At 34.8% G+C, this 17970-nt stretch overlaps 2 protein-coding genes across 2 annotated transcripts in view; both read right to left on the bottom strand.

Annotated features, from left to right (window-relative positions):
* LOC136025302 (galactose-3-O-sulfotransferase 2-like) overlaps positions 1-12275 on the bottom strand; it is a 33965-nt gene extending 21690 nt beyond the window's left edge. Inside the window, exons 1-2 of the mRNA XM_065701201.1 lie at positions 12077-12275; positions 9480-10094 (exon numbers count right to left, since the gene is read on the bottom strand). Coding sequence (XP_065557273.1) covers positions 9480-10094; positions 12077-12141 — 680 coding nt within the window. The 5' untranslated portion in view covers positions 12142-12275. The remainder of the gene's footprint in view (positions 1-9479; positions 10095-12076) is intronic.
* A 4756-nt stretch (positions 12276-17031) lies between these two features.
* Positions 17032-17478, bottom strand: LOC136025544 (craniofacial development protein 2-like). Its single transcript, XM_065701571.1, has one exon. It carries the CDS (start codon positions 17476-17478, stop codon positions 17032-17034), a length of 447 nt encoding a protein of 148 aa, XP_065557643.1.
* Between the last annotated feature and the right edge of the window lie 492 nt (positions 17479-17970).

Here is a 17970-nt window from a genome sequence, read left to right on the forward strand (position 1 = left end):
ATACCGCCTTAAAAATTTCGTGCGACTGGCCACGTCATTGGTTTTGTACCCATTGAAACCAAATGGACAATTACTGCGACAAAGTGAGTTAAGCCCGAACTGGAAGTAGTCCCAAACCTTCCCTGTTGCCAACCATACAGAGAGGTAGTACCTTGTTTATTCCAAAATAAAACAATAATTTTCAATGCATAGGATTGGACATAAAAAGAGCGCATCGACCTATCAAATACCCCTTTCAAATCAATGCCAATTTTCTAGAACAAAACCTAAGAATGTTGATTCTACGCTGCAGTTTCAACTTATTACATAGGTTGTTCGCACCTTCAATAAACCTTAAGTTATACATCGACGAAAAGCATGAGGGATAAGGAGTGTTGCAGCCCCCATCATCTAGACGTTGATTTCAGTTCGCTTTGTTTTTTGGACTCAGTCTCTACTGCCTTTTGCATTTTTTGAATTCTTAATGGCCACAAGGACGATTAAAAGCAAAAATTTCATTACTAGTTCCAATGAGAATAGAAGTGAGGGGAGAATCTATTTGAGTAGACCCATAGGCGCTACTCCTTTCTTCATTTAATGGTTTACATTTAACAGCGATTCCTTTAGGGCAAGACGTAGGTGTAACTACATCAGGGGAAATGTTTTTTAATAGATGCTGGTACAAGTTAAGTAATTAGAAATGTTTTCTAAGAGATGCAGGTGCATCTTAAGTAATAGGGAATGTTTGTAACAGATGCAGATGCATGTTACGTCATATGAAAGGTTTAATTATGCAAATGTTACGTAATAAGACGTGTTAGAGTCCACTAGTAAAGCGGGAGATTTTGTTAAGATATTTTTGTTAAGATATTTTTCAAGACGTTTTTAATAATTTTTGTTCAAGAAATTTTTTTGGGGGCCTCTAACCAAACCACAGGGAGCAATAATATCCGGTTTCATCAAGGGCCCTAACATCAAATTTCATCGGGGCCCTAAGCTAACCACCAGGACCCTAGAAACCATTTCAACCGGGGCCCTAGCACCCGATTGTTTTGGAGCTCCTAGCAACCAATTCTTATGGAAGCCCTAGCGAGACATTCCGACGGGGGCCCCCTAGCATCAAATTCTAATGGGGCCCTAGAATCTAATTCCATTGGTAGCCCAAAGCCTAACCATCTAGGGTCCTGGAATCCAATTTCACTGGGGGGGGAGAATTTAGCATCCAATTCCATCAAGGTTCTAATATCCAATTGTATCGGACCCTTTCCTAACCACCGTTTGCCCTAGCATCCAATTCCATCGGGGGCCAAACATCCAATTTCATCATTACCTCTAGCCTAACCACCAGGTCCCTAACATCCAATTCCAAAGGGGACCCCTAGCAACCAATTTCACCGAAAAGAGGTTTTTCAAGACGTTTCAAGATTTCTTTGGTTGTTATGTAATAGAAGAGTGTTTAATTATGTTAAGGATGATGCAATCTCACGTAATATGCTAGACTTCATGGGAGCCGTGGGGGTTCCCCAATTGTAACTGTTGAGACGCGCACGTGGGGTGTTACGTGATGAAGCTGCGCATGCGGGTTATTAAATAATAATTTAAGAGATTTCATTTTCTTTCATTGCATTTTTGTCAGGGAATCCTTATATTCCAAAGATTTTAAGTCCACATTAGGATTCGAAAGGGATTCCCCTCAATGGAATAGAGTACTAGCAAGCTGGACCAAAAAGCATTTCTAATATTTTAATCCGGCTATTAAATTCTACATGATAACCTATTTTACGCAAGGAAAATCCCCTATTCGCGCATACTAGAGTGATTATAGGAATTGCTTGTTCCCATATGGCTGCTATAGTTGACACGCAGAGGGTAAAATTGATTACTACAAATTTCTTACCACCTGCAAGTTGAATAACGCTTTAGGGAGGGTTATTAGATAATATTGGTTTCAGAGATGAAATAAACGCGAGAGTACAATTATGGCGGAGATATGGTAACCTTCAAACATGATTAAAGGTTTTTTTCCTTTTCCTCTTTACTAAAAAGAATTTTATACTTATATTAAGGACATTATTGAATGAGCTTAAAAATGTGCATAGGTTACAAGTTGCAGAAATTGTATTAGTGAAATATGTTCAAGTTTTATCCTAGATCAATAAATCTAAAGGATACAAAATTTTGTACCTACAAACTTTATTAGTAAAAACTAATTTCGAAACATTGCCAAGACACAAAAAAAAGCAGTTAAAACTCAACAAACGGAGAAACAAAGCGTGAAAACTATAAAGGATAATTATAAAGGATTAAAGGAAACATATAAAGGATTAAATATAAGCAAAAAGAAAGATGAATAAAAGAAAGATAGGAAGCCTAGCAATCAATTTTTTCAATTCCCAGCATGTGAGACTCAATTGCATTCCAGTTAGGGTCACTTAGGTTCACTTAGCGTTCACTCTGCTATGCTTAGTGAACCTAAATGATTAGGATGATTATCTTATTAGGATGTATTTTCGTTTTGTAAGAATTGCTTTTTGTTTAGTAAAGAATATTTTTATGATGTAAGAAGAATTTGGGATTTCTTAAGATGTATTTTTTGTTTTGCAAGAATTAGTTTTTGCTTTATAAGAAGCATTTTTGTTCTTTAACGAGTATTTTGCATTTTGTAAGAACGATCTCTAATTCTTTAGGATGTATTTTTTATTTTGTAAGAACCGTTTATGATTGTTTTGAATGTATTTTCGTTTTGTAAGAATTATTTCTGTTTCGTAAGAAGATTTTGTGGTTTTTTAGGATGTTTTGGATGTATTTTTGTTTTGCAAGAATTACTTTTTGTTTTGCCAGAAGTATTTTGTGTTTTGCAAGAATAATTTGTCATCTTTTATGATGTATTTTTTTCAAAGAGTTACTTTTTTTGTAAAAAATATTTTGTATGATGTAAGAAAAAGTTTTTATTTTGTAGGAACATTTTGTAATGATTTAGGATGTATTTTTGTTTTGTAAGAATCATTTTTGCTTTGTAAGAAGTATCTTTTGCTTTGTAACAAGTAGTTTTTATTTTGTAAGAATAATCCCTGATTTTTAAAAATATTTTTGTATTTTGTAAGAATCGTTCGTAATATTTTAAGAATGTATTTTCATTTTATAGCAATTATTTTTGTTTTGTAATATAAATCAGTGATTACTTAGGATGTATTTTTGTTTTATAAGAATTATTTTTTGTTTTGTAAGAAATATTTTGTATTTTGTAAGACGAATTTGTGATCTTTTGGGATGTATTTTTGTTTTGTAAGAATATTTGTTTCGTAAGAATAATTCTGTATAATGTAAAAAGAATTTGTGATTTCTTAGGTTGTATTTTCGTTATATGAGAATTATTTTTTGCTTTGTAAAAAGAATTTATGTTTTGTAACGAGTATTTTGCAAGAACAATCTTATATTTTTTTGGATGTGTTTTGTAAAAAATGTTTGTGATTGTTGAGGTTCTATTTTCGTTTAGTAAGAATTATTTTTGCTTTGTAAGAAATATTTTATGTTTTGTAACAAGTATTTTGTAAGAACAATCTCTGATTTCTTAGGATGTATTTTGTACTTTGTAAGAACTGTTTGTGAAAGGTTATTGTTTCCTTTTGTAGGAATTATTTGTTCTTTGTAAGAAGAATTTGTGGTTTCATAGGATATATTTTGTTTGTTAAGAATTATTTTTGTTTTATAAGAACTATTTTGTATTTCGTAAGAAGTATTTTGTATTTTGTTGGAAAAATTTTTGTTCTTTTTGGATGCAATTTTGTTTTGTAAGAATTATTTTTTGCTTTGTAAGAACAGTCTCTGGTTTTTGATGTATTTTTTGTTTTATAAGTAGTATTTTTTTTTGTTTTTTTAAAAGGATTTTTTGTGTTGTAAGAAGTATTTTTGTTTTGAAATAGGAATTTGTGATTTCTTAGAATATGCTTTTTGTTTTGTAAGATTTATATTTTGTTTTGTAAGAAGTATTATGTATTTTGTAACAAGAATCTATGATCTTTTAGGATGTATTTTTGTTTTGTAAGTATTTTTTGTTTTGTAAGAAGCATTTTCACTTTTTAAGAAGTACTTTGTATTTTGTAGGAACAGTCTGTGATTGCTTAGGATGTATTTTCTTTTTGTAGGAATTATTTTTGCTTCGTAAGAAGACTTTGTGGCTCCTTAGGATGTATCTTTGTTTTGTAAGACTTACTTTTTGTTTTGCAGACATATTTTGTATTTTGTAACAAAATAAAAAATATTTATTTTAATGTATTTTTTGTTTTATAAGAACTATTTTCTTGTTTTGCAAGAAGGATTTTTTGTTTTGTAAAAAGTTTTTTTTGTATTATAAGAAATATTTTTGTTTTGAAATAAGAATTTCTGATCCTTAGGATCTACTTTTTGTTTGGTAGGAATTATTTTTTGTTTTATACAAAATATTTTGTATTTTGAAAGAAAAATCTGTGATCTTTTAGGATGTATTTTTGTTGTTTAAGAATTTTTTTTATTTTGTAAGAAGTGTTTTTTGTTTTGTAACAGGTATTTTGCATTTTGTAGAACAGTTTGTGATTGTTTAGGATGTATTTTTCTTTTATAAAAATTATTTTTTGCATTGTAAGAAATTTTTTTGTTTTTGTATGAAATATTTTGAATTTTGTAAGAGCGATCTCTAATTTTTTCTTTATTTTTGTTTTTATGAATTATTTAGGATATCTTTTAGTTTTGTAAGAATTATTTTTTTTAAAGAAATATCTAAACATAATCAGTTTTACAAGGAAAAACATCAAAGTACAAGTCTCACGAAGACATAAACCAACATGCAACAAGTTTCATAAACAAAATCTTTACACAACAAGTTCTACAAACAAAATCAGTTTCCTGATGAGAAAAATAAATGTACAAGTTTCACAAAGAGAAAAGTCAACAACCAAATAATTTCGTAGACAAAATTCAGCATGCAATAAGCTCCATGAAGTAAATCAGTTTTACGAGAAGAAAAATCAATGCACAAGTTCAACGAACAGAAAAATCAATATGCAAACAAAACACAAACACGACCAAAAGTCAGCTCGCAACAAGTTCCATGAACAAAAGACATCAAGCAATAAGTTCCACAAACAAAATCAGTTTCGCGAGGTGAAAAATCAATGTAGAAGTTTCACGAAGAAACAAATGAACGTGCAACAAGTTTCACAAAAAAATAAATCAGCAGGCAGCAAGTTCTACGAACTAAAAATCAGCACGCAACAAGCTCCATGTGAGTGTTTATCCTTCCAATGTAAAAATAATGCTCATCGAAAACGTATAATAAACTAGCTCTTGTCAACGACGAGGCAAAACCAAATCGTTATGACCGAAGGTTAGAAAGGGGGGAAGCGGAATCAGATATCCTTTTTTTTAAAAAAATATTTGTAAAATGTCTTAGAAATGAAAATGTGTGTCAAAGGGATGTCACGAGCCAGCCACTTATTGGCATGGTGGCGTGAAATACCAAGGAGGGCATCATATTGAGATATGGCTCACAAAAATACGAATCAAATATGTGAAAAATCTCTCAGGAATGATAATAAGAATCATAGGGTAATCACGGAGGCCAGCCACAAATTGTCACAGCGAGGTGATGTGCCATAGACACCATCACGTTGAGGGGCACTGGAGGGTGTCATATGCCACCCATAGTATGCCATGTTGACGTGAATAGCTTGGACAAGCATAGGAAGTTCTACAGCTTAAAGTTAAAGTGGGATGTGTTAAAAGAATTTTTCAGCAGTAGGAGGGGGGGAATGAAATCTAAGATTCAGTGAAAGAAATGAGACATTTTCATTGAGAACCTCCCAGAAATAACTCTTTATATGATTTATATTTATTTCAAATAAAAACCCTACCCCTTTGGAACTGCTTGCTAGTGTGGCCTACCCAGATATTGTCACAGTGGCGTGAATATGCACAGTCTTAGCTCAATGAAACGTAGCATTTCTATTCAGACCTCTTAGAAATAACTCTTAATTTGGTTTAAATTTATCTACAATAAGAAACCTCCCCTCTAGAGTTGGTTCCAGGGGGCCCCCTTTGGAATTGAATTTTAAGGGTCCCGCTGGAATTTCTTGCTAGGGTCGCAATGGAGTTCGTTTCTATGCCCACGTTGGAACTGGATCTTCGGTTCTCCACTGGAATGGCTCGCTAGGGGGTGTGGCTGACTCGCTAGTGTCAGCCACATACTGTCAAGGTGGCATGAATATTCATAACCATGGCTCAAAGAAACGTGGCATTTCTATTCAAACCTCTCAGAAATAACTTTTTATTTGGCTTAAAGTTATTTCTAAGCCTCTTTTGCAATTGGTTGCTGGGATCCACGTTGGAATTGCTCAGTAGGGGATGGGTCAGCCACTGAATGTCACAGCACAAGCTGGGAATTGGCATGAAACATCACAATCTAACAATGAAATAACAAATTCCCGCTGTTCAAATAAAAACAACGGTAATTGTAGGCTTAATTTTTTTTGCGAGAAACAGGTTGAAAAACTCTTAGGTGTGATAATTTAGCCCTCCTAAGGATGTCATCGGAGATGGAGCATTGTGCCACGATGATCTCAATAACCAGGGGTCATCAGAAGAAACGATAATGGGGATTGTTTCATTAAGTTTAAACGACCGATTCTTGTTTAAACAAATATTCTTGCAGGAATATGGCCAAAAAATGACATCTGCGCGATAATGACTGCTAGAGAGTGCTGTTTGTCAGCCATTGAGTGTTACAGGCTTGGAATTGCCACAGAATATCGTAATCTAACAGTGAAATGACAAGTTTCTGCTGTTCAAATTTAAACAATGGTCCTTTTAAGTTTATAAATTTTTTTGAGGGAAAAATGTTGAATAATACTTTTGTGTGATAAAGTGACCCCTGATGGTGTACTTGGGGGCGTTACAATGTGCCACGTTGGCTTTGATTGCTAGGAATTATCAGAAGAAACGCTAATGGAGATTTTTTCAGTTAGTATAAATGATCAGTTCTAGTGTAAAAGAATATTTCTGCAGAAATATGCTCGAAAAATACCATGCGTGCAATAATGCCTGCTAGAGCGTGCCGTTTTTCAGCCTTCAGTGTCACAGTTAGAGAGTTACCACGGAACATCGCAATCTAGCAACGAATTGAAAAGTTTGTACAGCTCAAATAAAAACAATAGTCATTTTTTTAGTTTATAAATTTGTTTTTGAGGCAAAAAAGACAAAAAACTTTTAGGTGTGATAATGTGCACCAGGGGAGTGTCATCAGGGACTGTTACACTGTCCAATGCTGGCCGCAATCGCTAGGAATCCTCAGAAGAATCGCTAATGGAGGTTTTTTAATTAAGTGTAAACGATCAATCCTAGTGTAAATGAATATTTTTGCAGAAAAATTCCTGAAAAATGCCACATGTGCTATAATAGCTACTAAAGGGTGTCTTGTTTTAGCCATTGAGTGCCTCAGACTGGGAACTGAGAGCATTGGTTGCTAGGGTTCTCACCTTTCTATAATGCATAATTCATTGTTCTTTTTACTTATATTTATCCTTTATAAGTTTTTTTCACATTTTGTTTTTCCATTTGTTGAGTTTTAGCTGCTTTTTTCTGTGTTTTAATAATGCTTGCAAATTTGCAATAATGCTTGCTTGCAAATTTGTTTTTATTAATAAAATTTGTATATACAAAAGTTAGTATCCTTTAGATTTAATAACACAGGATAAAACTTCAATTTATTTCACTAATTCAATTTAAGCCTCTTGTAGCCTTTGAACACAGGTATGCTCGTTCAAGAATTTCCTTAAAATAAGTGTAAAATTCCGTGTAGCAAAGAGGAAAAGGAAAAGACTATTTTTTATCATGTATGAAAGTTACCATATTCTAGCTATAATTGTACTCTCACTTTTGTTTCATCTCTGATATGAATATTATATGATAACACTTTCTAAAGATTTACTTAACATGCAGTTGCAAACCAAATGTAAGTAATTTCTAGTAATCGATTTTCCCCTCTGCGTGTCAAGTTATGCAGCCATATGGAACACCCAATCCATTTAATCACTCTAGTAAGCCCGAACAGAGAATTTTCCATACGAGGAATAGGTTACCATGTAGAATGTATAAGGCGAATCAAAATATTAGAATGTCTTGTTGGTTAATCTGTTTAGTGCTCCATTCTATTGAGGGGTAATCCCTTTCGAATCCTAATGTTGACATAAAATCTTTGGAATATAAAGGTTCCCTGAGAAAAACACATTGAAAAAAATGAATTCTGTTAAAATAGTGTGTAACACCTCGCTTGTAGATCGTCATTACGTAGCTCCCCACGTGTGTGCCCTCCACAGTCACAAGCGGGGATCCCCCACGGTCCAGCTGTAGTCTAGCATGCCACGCAAGATTGCATCATACTTAACATAAGTAAACTTTCCCCTGTTAAATAACAACCTAAGAAATCTTGAAACGTCTTAATAAACATCTTGTCGGTGAGATTAGTTGCTAAGGCTCCCCCCAAAGGAACTAGATGCTAGGGTCCCAGTTGATAGGTTAGGGACCCCGATGAAATTGAATGTTATGCCCCCGATCGAACTGGCTGCAAGGGTCCCCCCCGGTGAAATTGGATGCTAGGGGCCCAATGGTTAGGCTAGAAGTCCCGATGAAATTGGATATTAAGGCCCCGGTGGATGCTAGGGTCCCCCCAATGAAATTGGATGCTAGACTCCCAATGCAATTGGATGTTAGGGGCCCATTTGATTTGGATACTAGGGGAGCCCCGTTGAAAATGCTCTCTAAGCCCTCCGTAGGAATTGGTTGACAGGAGCCACAATAGAATTGGTTGCTAGGGCTCCGTTGGAAATCGTTGCTTGGGCCCCGTTGGTTAGGTTGGGGGCCAATAAAATTTTATGTTAGGGCTCCCGATGGAGTTGGATGCTATGGTGCACGGTTGTTAGGTTAGAGACCCCACGAAAAACGTCTTGGAGAAAAAATGTTTTAAAAATGTCTTATTAAAATTCCCCCGCTAGACTAGTAGACTCTAACACGTTCTATTACGTAATATTTGCATAAATAAACATTTTTTATGACGTAGCATGCATCTGCATCTCATTGGAAAACATTCCTTATTACTTAACATGTGCCTGCATCTTTTGGAAAACATTCCCTATTACGCAACTTGCACAAGCATCTCATAGAAAACGTTCCCTGTGATGTAATGAAAACATGCGTCTTGTACTTACTGAATTGCCGTTAAACTTAAATCATTAAAGGAAGAAAGGATTAGCGGCTATGGGTCTTCTCAAATAGATTGGCCCCTAACTACTGATACTAATCCCCTACTGTGCAAATAAATAGCCCATATTATACAAGCCCAATATATTGAGTCATCGGTCACTTGTTTTGATAGTTATGAATCCGATTTTCTTATATGTAACCTAAGTGTAAATATCAGATGAAGAACTTGAGTGGGGTAGCTATAAGACATAAGTAACAACATTTCTTACATTTTAAAGGCTTCATAGAGTCTCAAGTCCGCTTTGAGCCATTTTTCCAGTATTTTCTTCTGTTTGTCTGTCACTTCATGTTTCGTTTCTTTTTTTCGAGGAAGCTGTTTTACGTATAACATTTGCCCAATGTGTGTCCCAATCAGATTTTTCAATAGAATGACTGACTCATCAAAGTATTCTGATATCATCACTAGCTGAAATTGACTATCAATTACATTTATAAATGATTCTATGGCAGTTTCATTATCAAAAAATTTTGGTTCGAGTCCAAGGGAAAACGATAGTTGGTTTCGTCCATAAAGATGCATGAACCTCTCTTCTTTAATGGCTCCAAGCTCTAGCTTATCAAGAAACTTTTTGAAAGAAGATACGTTATAAAAATGCCTCATATCCATATATGCAAACATTGATTCGAATTGCTTAACTGGATTACGCAAAATTGTTAAAGACACGAATTCATTTCCAAGCATTTTCTCAAAGTCGTTAATTTTCCATGTTTCTTTGACAAGAATATCAAACTTTGAAATTTTTCCATCAATAGCTGGGTCTATATTCTTAAATACTATTGATTCTGTAACGTGATCATAAAAATTTCCATAAAAGTAAGATATCCTGTAAGGAAATAAGAAGGAAAATTATAAATAGCAACATTAAAACATATTGAAGCTATATATAGACATGAATAGCAACAATAGTATTAAGAAATATCTTAGACAGCTACTTATTCTATTAGAAAATATATACTTATTTTATTCGCTTGGAAATTATTCTCTTAGAAAAAAAAATACATAAGAAGAGGAATTAAGCCCAAAGTATGATCTACAATTTTACGGTAAGGCAAACTAAAACTGTACACACATTTAGCAAAATCTGCTCTAAGCTCTGTTAAGTAATTTTTCAAAGAATGCTATTTTTTAAACTATGCTATTATTGAAAAGTTATTATCTGAATCAAAATTTAAAGACGAAAACTTTTTCACAAAAATGAAACTAAATTAAAAAGAAGAAAATAAATATTATTAAAATTCAAAACACTAAATCAAACTAAAAATTAAATTTCAATTTTAGTTAGTTAAAAATTAAATTATAAAGAAAAAAAGAAAATTAAAATCATAGTATTGACCAGTTACCTTCACTTCACGAGTGTATACTGGCTGGTAAGGAAATATCGGCCTAGTCTTCCTATAGGATCACCGAAACTAAACAAAAAATTACGGTATTTTTTTTTGTCGAAGTTTAGATAGGTAGGCTGTAGACCTGTTTTCTACGCAATCTCCGAAGCCCTAAAAATAAGGAAACGTCAGAGATATTGACTTGAAAACACTTTCCTATGGTATGTTTTAGACTCTGGATTCATGTGTATGGCACTTGATATTAACCAAGTGACATATAGCAATCGCAAATTCTGTCGGTCTGTCTGTCTGTCTGTCGGTCCCGGTTTTGCTACTTTAGGCACTTCCAGGTAAGCTAGGAGGATTAAATTTGGCAGGCGTATCAGGGACCGGACCAGATTAAATTAGAAATAGTCGTTTTTGTTTAATCATATTTAAGAGCAAAGAGTAGGACATTATTATTGCCTAATACCTAACTTTAGTTGGAAGGGTCAGTATATAGTGGCTGGCACTTCTGAAGGAAACAAGCTTCCTTCATAACCAGGGATTAAAATTGCTTAAGTACTTTAACTTTGTAAATGTAGTGGTTGGCTACATCTGAAGGAAACACGCTAAACCAATAAAAATAGTACTATCAGGCCTAGATTCCTCATTTTACGCAATTTACAAAAATCTTTTTTTTTTTTTACAAAAACCATCATAGACCATCTTCCTGATGGTCCAAGATATAGCGCTAATAATATATTTCTGCTTCATTTAAATATCGTGCTTACGTCATCGATTCTTTGTTCAAATGGGTTTCGACAAATTCGACTTTACGAAACCAATTTTTGTCTCAACAAATTAGAATAGAAAGTGGATAAAATATTAGTTTAGAAGATTTTAAAAAGTGAACAACAATGGAAGGAAACATTATAATCAAACGGAAAGAAATATCTAACATATTATAAAGTAAAAATTTCATTGTTAAATCTTTTCCTTAAGCTATGTATATATTCCAAGGGCTATATCTGGGACCATCAGGAAGAGGGGGGGGGGGGTTAACCGTCAGAAATCGACTATAATATTTAGAAATAACATCCAACAAGGAATCTAATGGTACTACTTTTATTCGTTTAGTATGTTTCGTTCAGATATGCAATGCTGTATCCAGGGGGTTGTGGGGTTTGAAATTCTCCCACCCAAAATTTTGGCCCGACTCGTAAAAACATAAAAAAATGAATATAAAATTTTTGATGTTTTTCTTAATTTTTTTTGTAAGACCCCGCCCCCCGAAAAAATCCTTTTGTAAAACCCCTTCCGAAAACAAATTCTGGATACGACCCCGCAGACGTGGCCAACTAGTTATCTTCCTTTGCAAAAGTAACGCTTGGCATTGCAATTAATTCTTTTTTTTCAGAGTCGTCAATTAAGGTCAATTTATAAAGCGAGACGAGATAAATAATCAAAATGTAAGTGGAAACGCAACAGAAAAACAACTCACTTTAATAGTATATCAGCCATAGTGGTCCCAGAAACTTTAAACGATTTTACAAATCCAATTTTCATAGTTTACATCTATATAGTCTGGATTAAAATATCTAACACATATGTATGTCTATAATCCAGATTTTACAAATTAGATCTGCTCATTCAAGTGAGTTGAAACAAATAAAACGCGATGATGGAGGTATATATCGTTTGATAGATTTAGCTATATAAGCTACTTCTTACCTAACTGGTTTAATAGTTCCATTACGAAGCAAATTACGCAATCTTAAACTTCTTTGTGTAGGTTTACGGTTTGTATATATTTTTCGTGTAAATTAAAAAATTTTGAAGCTGCAAAGCCAGTTTTTCTACATCAAGGAATATCCTATAGCTTTTAGTGTTTTTGGGCTTCATTTAAGCACAAGATCTATTTCGCAAGGGTTCACTTTAATAACACAGAGATTTTTAAAGGTTGGTTGATTTTGAATTAAAATCAAGTAGTTGTGGGCATCAAGTCATGGCTAATTCTAGAAAAGGCTAAGACAAATGGTCAGAGTGAGTGAGAGGCAAAGCTGGCATAAGGCATTTTTAGGACTCTATAAAAATGATGTCAATTCATTTGTCGATAGATAAGTCTATCTCTCATCCGACCATGGGTCATTCCTCTGGCAGAACTAAGATGGATAGCCATACAACTAAGGGATGAAAGATTGGACTGATTTTGGGTTGACGCGTGTTGGACATCCTTTGGTTTTGAATTAAAATCAAGTACTTGTGGGCATCAAGCCATGGCTAGTTGTAGAAAAAGCGAGGACAGATAGCTCGGGTGAGTTAGAGGTAATCTGGTATAAGCCTTTTTAAATTAAATCGATAAAGTCTTATCGATTTAATTATTATAAATTATTATTATTATACTTAAAAATTATATTTATATATAATTATATATAAATTATATATATATAAATTATATGCAAATTATATTTATATACTTATAATTGTATATTATAATTATAAATTATTATTATTATTATTATTACTATTATTATAAATCGATTAAGCCTTAATAAATCGATGTAAGGATCAGAAATGTATCTGTTGATCCAAAGAGACAATGTGAAAACATTCAATAAAAAATGGAGCTATAGAAGGCAACTTTGAAAAGAAATAAGGTTGGCATTTTTCCACTTTTAAATTCAGACACAGGTAAAAGCAAACATTATCCATTTGTTGTACACTTGGACGCTTTGTTAATATATTTCTCAAATTATTTTGACAACATCAATTTTACAAAATATGGGTGGATAGAAGATCCATTTATCGACGAAGAAGATGACGAATTTGAATTAACAAGTTATGAGAAAGAAAACTTGATTTAATTTGTTTGTGAAAATTGTTCAAAATAAAATTTCCAGAGGGTATCTCTAACTCAATTTTGCCTAGATATTAAGAGTGGATATAATATTTCTCCTAATAAAGTTTAAGGAGCGTTGATACCATTCTCAAAATATTACTTATACGGAACCTGATTTTCTGCATTAGCTGAAATGAAACTTAAATATCGTGTTCGTTTGATTATAGGAAAAGACCTTCGTGCATTCTTCTCATCAGTTGTCACACCCAGTTTTAACAAACTTTGGGCTAATTATAGGCAAGCACATCCATCTCACTAAAAGATAATAATAAAAAAAATTATTCGTTTTTTTTCTGTTTTTAGTAATTTGTATTAATAAATTTTGCAGTACAAAAAATTATCGTGTCTAGAATTGACGGGAGGCACCATACGGATAAAATTTTTTAAAGGACCCCTGGTAAAATAAAGTTTAGAAACGACTGCGTTATGGCATTGTTCAAAAAAGCATATTTTTACCTTGATTATCCTTATAAATCCACTTTTCTCTTTTCTTTCCATTCTCAAACCAATGTTATCTTTACCTTTCGCATTATTTCAGCCATACCAATTGTTTTCATTTTTCTTTTTTATCTCTTTAACGTATTGTATTCTTCCTTATCCGCTAGACGCTCGATTCGTCTTATTTCTTTCCTGTTATCCAGGCTGTGAATACTGATAATACACACGTACCTACCCATGGAAATATCTAATATCGCTTATGTTTCTCTTGGTTTATATGTTCTCAGGAGGAGCTGCATCCCGGTCCGGCTTTGTCTAATGGTTGAGATAGGAGATGATCGTGCTTTCCAGATATCTCTATCGTACCCTCATTTCAATAAGTTGGCATTCTACAAAATGCATAGCGAGAAAGTGTCGTAGCATTTTAATTGAAGAAACAGCTAAACTATTCAAATTAGACATTTTAATATGCAAAACGTAAAATCAGAACCAAAAATTTCAATCCGTATATTAAGAATATAGTGTCTGTGTGTGGGTGTTTATGTGTAAACTGAAGAAACAGATAAACCTTTAAAGCTGGAATTTTAAAATATTGCGTGAAAAAAATTTGAGACCAAGCCAGAACGAAAATTCTACAAATAGTTCAAATATTATCATTGAAAAAAACTTGACTCCAGATGGACGACATTACTTCTACGCTTTTGATATCTGTACTTCATTTTAGAGCCTTTGGCTGATTTTGGGTTACTCGCGTTCAAATCTCTGCACGAAAGAAACTTCAAAAGCTATAAAAATAGCTAAAGAACCTAACCAAGAAGTAAAGCAAAGGACGCCAGCCTGTGAAAAGTGCCTGCTAAAACTAAAACCTGCAAACGGGTGTGTCTCTATCGACCAGCCAGCCAAACCGACCTGCAAACGGGTGTGTCTCTATCGACCAGCCAGCCAAACCGACTCATTACCTTGTAAAGCATCGCCTCATCTGTGGAATAAGATGTCTTTTACAAATCAATGTTTTTAGATTCAGATGTTTTTAGATCCATCTCTCTGTTTTTAGATTCAGAAACGCTGTATTACTTACTTAGATTTAGATCCTCCTACGCCTGGGGGCGCATAGGGCAGCGACGGTTGACCTCCAACTTGACCAACCTTGTTCCAAAGACCTCTTTCTCCAGGGATCTACCAAGTATGCTGCGTTGTCTTCTACTCTTTCGAATGCCGGATTGGGTCCAACACCATAAAACATGTGGGAGGCGTTCTTTGCTCATTCGGGTCATATGCCCCCAATGCTTCCATCTTCTCATTCTGATATCGTTGGTCACCAGTTGTTGTTCGGTATCAACCCTAATCTGGGCATTTGTTACTCTATCGGTCCAATGTACCACAAAGATTCCACGCAGGCAATTATTCTCGACGCCAAGAAGTCTTTCAAGGCTCCAAGACTTGCATTCATATAAAAGTACAGAGAGTACATTACTCCTAAACAATCACAATTTCAACTTCTGAGAGTAGTATCTGCATTTCCAAATATTCTTCAGCAGAGAAAATGCTCCACCTGCATACGCTATGCGTAGCAAGACTTCTCTGTCACTATTACCATCTTGGGTAATTATACTACGGAGGCACTTAAATTCTCTGACCTCTTCTATATCAGTGCCTTCGTATCGAATCCCAGGTGCAACGGTCGCCACAACTGCTTTTGACATACTTTTCGTTTTATCAATATTAATCTTCAGGCCCATAGGGGCAGATTTTGATGCTAATTCATTCAGATTAAGTTGAATGTCCTCTTGGCAGTGAGCCATGAGGACAATATCGTCAGCGAAATTGCAGTCATATATTTGACGCTCAGGGCTTAGTTGTATGCCTTCTTTAAAGTGGCAAGCTTGAAGAAAAAAATAAATAAGTATTGCGAACAATATCGGAAACAGTAAACATCCTTGACTTACACCGGACTCAACAGGGAACCACTCTGACAGCCCATTTTCCATCTGTACTGCACAAACCTGTGCATCATACAGGGATTTAATCAAATTCACAATTTTTGGAGGTATTCCATACGCTAGGAGAATTTTCCACATTGCCTCTCGGTGCAGAGAGTCAAATGTTTTCAAGAAGTCTATAAACCCTAAAATAATCTGCACTTGCCATTCGTTTGATTCCTCCCGTAGAACACTTATGCTAAATATCAGGTCGCAGTAAGAACGATTAGGGTGGAAATCATCTTGCTCATCCCTTAAAATTTTGTACACTTTAGTCCAGATTCTACTAAGTATAATCTGACATAGAATTTTGCTTCCGGCTGACTGGAGTGTGATACCTCTCTAGTTATCACATGATGTCTTTCAACCTTTCTAGAAGAGTTTCACGATAATGCCTTTATTCCAGTCAGGAGGGAAAACTTCGTCGTCGTACACCTTACCATGCAGCTTAAATAGTGGGCCAGTAACAGCTTTTTTTCCATATTTCAACAGCTCTGGAGGGACTCCGTCACATCCAGCTGCTTTCCCATTTTTTTGCGACTTTAGGGCTATAACAACTTCCTGAAAGAGGATGGGGCCCAAACAGATATCCAAGTTAAATAGGGGCACGTCAGGGACCAACAGTGACCAGCAGTTATCTTATATCCAATAGCTTCCACTGCAGCATCTTTTAGACACTCTCATACTGATTTCCAAAGACATTCTGAACTTGTTTCGTCGGAGTCATCGAGGCTCAAAGCTGTGAACCTATTTTCTAGCGCAAGATTTTATTTTTGACGAATAGTCTTATCACGGAACTTCTGGATATCGAATTTCTTAACTATAACTTTCACTTTCTTCACGGCTTTAATTTAGTTTTGCATGTGGATATAACTAGTTGATGATCAGAGAAGCGAACGGCTCCGCGGTAAGCTATGACATCTTCAAGGGACCTTCTTCTTCACTTGCTGATTAGTATATGGTCAATCTGGTTTCGAGTGGTACCATCGGGTGATTTCCACGTATATTTGTCGATAGTCTTGTGGGGATACCAGGTATCTCCTACAATCATGTCATTGATTGCCATTTTCACTGACTTCACCCATTCTATGCGAACCAGTCACCGTTGGCACATAATCCTGGTGGCAGCCCACTTTCGCATTAAAATTGCCACAACCACAAACAACCATGGCTATGAACTTCATTTGTAGCATCACTAAGCGACTGATAGAAAGCGTCTTTATCAGAGTCACTTGATTCATTTGTTGGAGCATACACTGCCATAAACGTCATTTTTGCCTGAGTAGTCGCAAAACGCGCTCTCAGGATACGATCGCTAATTGGTTCCCAATCAAGATGACATTTATTTACTGCACCACTTAAAGACAGTGCCACTCCATCCGCTTTAATACGTTCTTTCTCAGAATAAAGCACATTATAGTTCTCACACTCAAGGGTCCCAAACTGTGGAATTCGTGTCTCAGATAGTGCAGCCATATCTATTCGATACTTATCAAGAGTTTTCATAACAATATTTATCTGACCCAGCTGAGTATCTGGGTTAATCGTTCCAAAATTCCAAAATTCAATTCGATAAGCATCTTTCATAGTCGAAAATCGTGTCTGGGGGCGTGCAGGGTTCGGTATCTCAAGATCAGTCACAATTCCGAGGCCTTTTGTCGTTGATCCAGTAATAACCGGTTTTTTACAGTAACAGGTTATTAGCCCATCGACCAACCTGCACCACTTTATGGACTTGGGACTGTCAGTTGTGGCCTGAGAAAGCCAACAGGGCAACCCTGTTAACCTCCCGGGCACAAATCAGTGGGTTATGCTCCATCATAAATCTTATGCTTCAAATTATCACATTATTCATAAATATCAGCCGTTTCGGAAACCTGCTGATTACCACCAAAAAAGGATTGGACGCACTTCATCCCTTTAGATTTTTTCTGGTCACAAAGTTTTGAGCGTAATAATTCATAATTTCCTTAAATTTTGTCTCGCATGTGCCTTAGCAGAAGGATATCCTAAAGTTTTGCCAAATAAATTATTTGAAAGAATTAGTGTCTTATCGACAATTAGTTGTATTTATCATAG

This window comes from Artemia franciscana, chromosome 3 (assembly GCF_032884065.1).
Source record: "Artemia franciscana chromosome 3, ASM3288406v1, whole genome shotgun sequence".
Classification (NCBI taxonomy): domain Eukaryota; kingdom Metazoa; phylum Arthropoda; class Branchiopoda; order Anostraca; family Artemiidae; genus Artemia; species Artemia franciscana.

What these genes read in the sequence shown, in the direction of transcription:
- LOC136025544 (XM_065701571.1), bottom strand. Translation starts at nt 17,478, where the DNA reads ATGAAAGATGCTTATCGAATTGAATTTTGGAATTTTGGAACGATTAAC.